This window comes from Zootermopsis nevadensis, unplaced genomic scaffold (genome assembly GCF_977971745.1).
Source record: "Zootermopsis nevadensis isolate Lab colony 2312 unplaced genomic scaffold, Znev_1.0 Znev_ptg000016l, whole genome shotgun sequence".
Lineage (NCBI taxonomy): Eukaryota > Metazoa > Arthropoda > Insecta > Blattodea > Termopsidae > Zootermopsis > Zootermopsis nevadensis.
Genome location: NW_028259148.1, coordinates 11,619,342 through 11,623,122, shown reverse-complemented (window position 1 = coordinate 11,623,122; position 3,781 = coordinate 11,619,342). Strand labels below are relative to the sequence as shown.

General features: G+C 46.3%; 1 protein-coding gene across 1 annotated transcript; it reads left to right on the top strand.

Moving 5' to 3' along the window:
• The first annotated feature begins 408 nt into the window (after positions 1 to 408).
• Positions 409 to 3,185, top strand: LOC147873774 (nuclear RNA export factor 1-like). The gene is made up of 2 exons (XM_087349649.1): positions 409 to 2,100; positions 2,280 to 3,185. The coding sequence occupies exon 1, from the start codon at positions 580 to 582 to the stop codon at positions 1,837 to 1,839; it is 1,260 nt and encodes a 419-aa protein (XP_087205775.1). The 5' UTR covers positions 409 to 579; the 3' UTR covers positions 1,840 to 2,100; positions 2,280 to 3,185.
• The last annotated feature ends 596 nt before the right edge of the window (positions 3,186 to 3,781 follow it).

Genomic DNA, 3,781 nt, shown 5'->3' with positions numbered 1-3,781 from the left:
CTGTTAAAGCAAACGGTACTTATTGTTACCACTCGATTTTAAAGGGTTAGGTGTATGTACGGCGTATCACTGATGCTTCATATTCAAAAAGACTCGGGAAAATGTAATTTAATATAGCATTTGATTAATAATAAACAATATTCAAGTTGTTATTAACAAAACGTGACACAGAAGCTTCGCGGGGCAGGCAAAAGATGGCTCTGATTCTAACCCTTGTGGCAGGATTTCTTAAGAGTTGCAAATCTAAACAATTGACAATCAAGAACAGGAAATGCAGACGAGGCCGACTTTCAGTTACAATTCTAAAAAAGCAGAAAAGAGTTTTATTAATCCGATTCTTTCGATGGAAAGAATTAAAAAAAAATCCTGTTAATAATTTTAATTTAATAATGTCTACATGTTCTCGTTTTACGGTTTGCGACGGTTTGTGACGTCACATCTGCAGGATTGCGTCACAGGGACGCCATTCTGATTGAGCGAGTGATCTGAACTAGACGTGTGTCGCACCATTTCACGAAGTTAATCAGAATTTTTAAGAAAGGCGTTTCAAAGCCTTTTCATTTGATCAGAGCAATAAGAATGTTGTTTAATAGCAACACCAGAATGAGGTATTCAGAAAAAACAGACAACACCGAGGGCGTCCGAGTTATCGGAGAGTCTTCTGATGCCGTAAGTAACCTCAACGGACAATCTGGAAAAAAAAAACATCTGAGTGTGGATCCCCGTGTTGGACGTGGTGTTAAAGTAAGCAAGCCAGGCTCGAGTGCAAGGCGATTCAAACTATACAATCCGAAAGACCGTGATGAGACAGGAAGTTCTGGTGGTACAGTCGGCAAAACTCCAAGCATGGATTCAGGTGACCGGAGGACATTAAAGCGTCTCAGGCGCTCCGTACCATTGGTGCTCGGCCTTGAAAAAAGTATACGTAAAGCAGCCATGTGGTTCCAAGTTACGATTCATCACGGAGGGAACTACAGAAAGAACTACGTCTTGGCGATTCTTATGGCCAATGTTAGGCCGACGGAATTCATTCCGATCTGCTACAGAGTCACGGGAAGAAATTCTTCGTTCTTCGTAGACGACTGCAGTGCTGCAGAAAAGTTGGCCAGCTTGAAGGACGAGATCGCCATAAGAGGACAAACGCTGTTGGTGGAAGTGAGGCCCGGACTGCCGCAGGTCGTGACCGATTCCACTGCGATGGAGAGAATAAAGACGGTCATAGCCAGGCGACACGAAGCCAGCTCAAAATCCCTGGACTTGTCTCGGTTGCACACAGATGCGGACCTCGTTGAAAACTTTCCTGTGGCATTGTTCGTACCCAGCATGATGCTGGAAGTGGTGGACGTCGTCGTGGATAACTTTCCCGATCTGGAAGCACTTGACTTGTCTGAAAACAAACTTTACCTGCTCGAGAACCTCAGCGCCCTTTCTAGCAAATTTCCTAACCTCAAAGTCCTTAACCTCGGAAGGAACATGATACCTGAGATGAGGAAACTGGATTGGTTGAAGGGCCTTCCTCTAGAAGAACTGGTACTGGCGGGAAATCCCCTGACAAGTAAATACGAATACGTCAGTGATGCGAGGAAAAGGTTCCCGAAATTGACGAAGTTGGACGAAATCGTCCTATTTCCACCGATCTTTGACGATTTACAGATGATAAAAATCACGGAGAACTACTCGTGTGCAGCAGAAGGAGCAGATTTTATCGAATTCGTCCTGGAAATGGAGTACCTACGAAGTGGCAGTTACGGAAGTGAACAACTCGCCCATCCTTACCTCGAGAATTCAACCGCATCAACACTTGCACTGGGTCAGAGTTGCACGGACACTTCTGCCTGAACGAGAGGACAAGACGAATATTATTGCCCGCCTACCGAGGCATGTTCGCCCTCACAACTAATCATGTCTCTGAGTGGATTGTTTCAGGAACCGGGACCCAGTGAAAGCCAACTTCTGGGGTCACCGCGTAATGAAGGAGGTCTCTGTGACAGAAGAAGCAACAGACGACGGAAGGAATGTTCCGGGGAAAGAGAACACCGGCTGTAATGTTCCGGCGACATACGTCAGTCAGTAAACTGAGAATGGAAGGGACAATAACAGGTTAGATATTTATTAAGTGAACTTATGTCTTTCGTTAGAAAATTATCTGTGAAGTTTTAAAAGGAAACTTCTCATTGTTGTCCCCGTATAAATGTCAGAAGGTCTGAAAAGACACGACAAATTTCTGTAGTTTTCGTCCATTGTTACCTGTGTTAATTACTGACTTATTTTATTTTCAGTTTATTAAACGACGTTTCGGTGGATCATAGTGAATATTAAATTGGAAAGGGTGTGGAAGGAAGCGGTCGTGGCTTAATTTAAGGTACCATCTCAGCATTTGCCTAGGCGGACTGAGGAAGACCACGAAAATAAAATTCCCTGTAGGCGTTTGGGGTGAGTGGAGGTATAGCTCCTCTCTTCCTTGACCCCGGCACTAGATGGGGGTGAGTGGTCAGCATCACGCCCCGGCCGGCTTTACCCCCGGGAAGGGACCCCGGTACCCATTGTAGAGGAGGCTGGGTGGGCCCCAGAGCCGGTCTGGACGCAGAGGCTAGAGGAAAAATCCTCTGCCCCCGTCGGGGATCGAACCCCGGTCGCCCAGCCCGTAGCTAGTCACTATACTGACTGAGCTATCCCGGCTCATTACTTATTGTATGAATGAATTGTATTGAATTGCAGTAGGTATCACAGAGTGCAGTGACTCATAATTCAACACGAAGATAGTCTGGAAACAGTGACGACTAGTCTGTGGAAGAAATATACCGAAATCCTTCTCGTACCGTCATATGGGTAACGTAAATCCAATACAGACTCATTATATATGTAAATAATTTAGCCTTTGGAGTGAACGGACGTGTTTTGTGTGTGCTCCGTACCTGCAGTGTATATCTTTGTGCGAGGGTGCTTTGTCCGCAGCCGGCCGGCATTATGGTTGCCAGCAAGGACTGTTGTTCTGTGTGTAAGAGACCTTTCCATGGAAAGCAGAAATGTATCAGATGCAGTGGGCCCTGTGGTTCTAGACTTCATCTTTCGTGCCTCAACATGAGTGATACCGAGTACTCGTTTTTTATGGTTGACGGCCAGTCCACATACAATTGTGTGTCGTGTTTTTTACTTAGTCGTGCTTCTAGCCCTAAGAATACAAGAAGAAGAAGCCTGAGATCTGCTTCAACTTCGGAGCTTCCTGTGAAGGATATATCTCCGGATGGGGCGAGTATGCCTTCGGACCCCGAGTCTCTCGGCGTTCAGATCGCGATGGTGCGGCGTAATGGTGCTAGCACTCATAAGCTTGTTGAGAATCTTGTACAGATGGTTCTCAAACTCTCCGAAGATGTTCAACTACTTCGGAAAGATAATGGTTGTCTGAAGAGTCAGTTGGCCAAGCTTGCTTCCTGTGCACCTGCTCCTGCAGTACCACCATCCATTCAGGAGCCTAGTCCCTTGGTTTACGATGATGCGGCACACAAGGCCGCCGACCCAGCTCTTTGTTCCGCTTCAACCAGCGCCGACGCCGGATCCAAATCCTATAAGGACATCCTTTCGGCTGGTTTGAAACCGAAGGTCTCAGGTGCTGAGTCTGAAGGTTTTATAACAGTCAGTTATAAAAAGAAGCCCACTTCCGTGATGCCATCGGTCAACACTGTCAACACAGTTTGACAACGTAGGCAGCCGCTGATAGGGGTTAGGAATTCTGCCGCTCTACCCATTGTGTGTAAAAGGGAAAGGTCTAAGGCCCTTTTTG

What these genes read in the sequence shown, in the direction of transcription:
- LOC147873774 (XM_087349649.1), top strand. Translation starts at nt 580, where the DNA reads ATGTTGTTTAATAGCAACACCAGAATGAGGTATTCAGAAAAAACAGAC.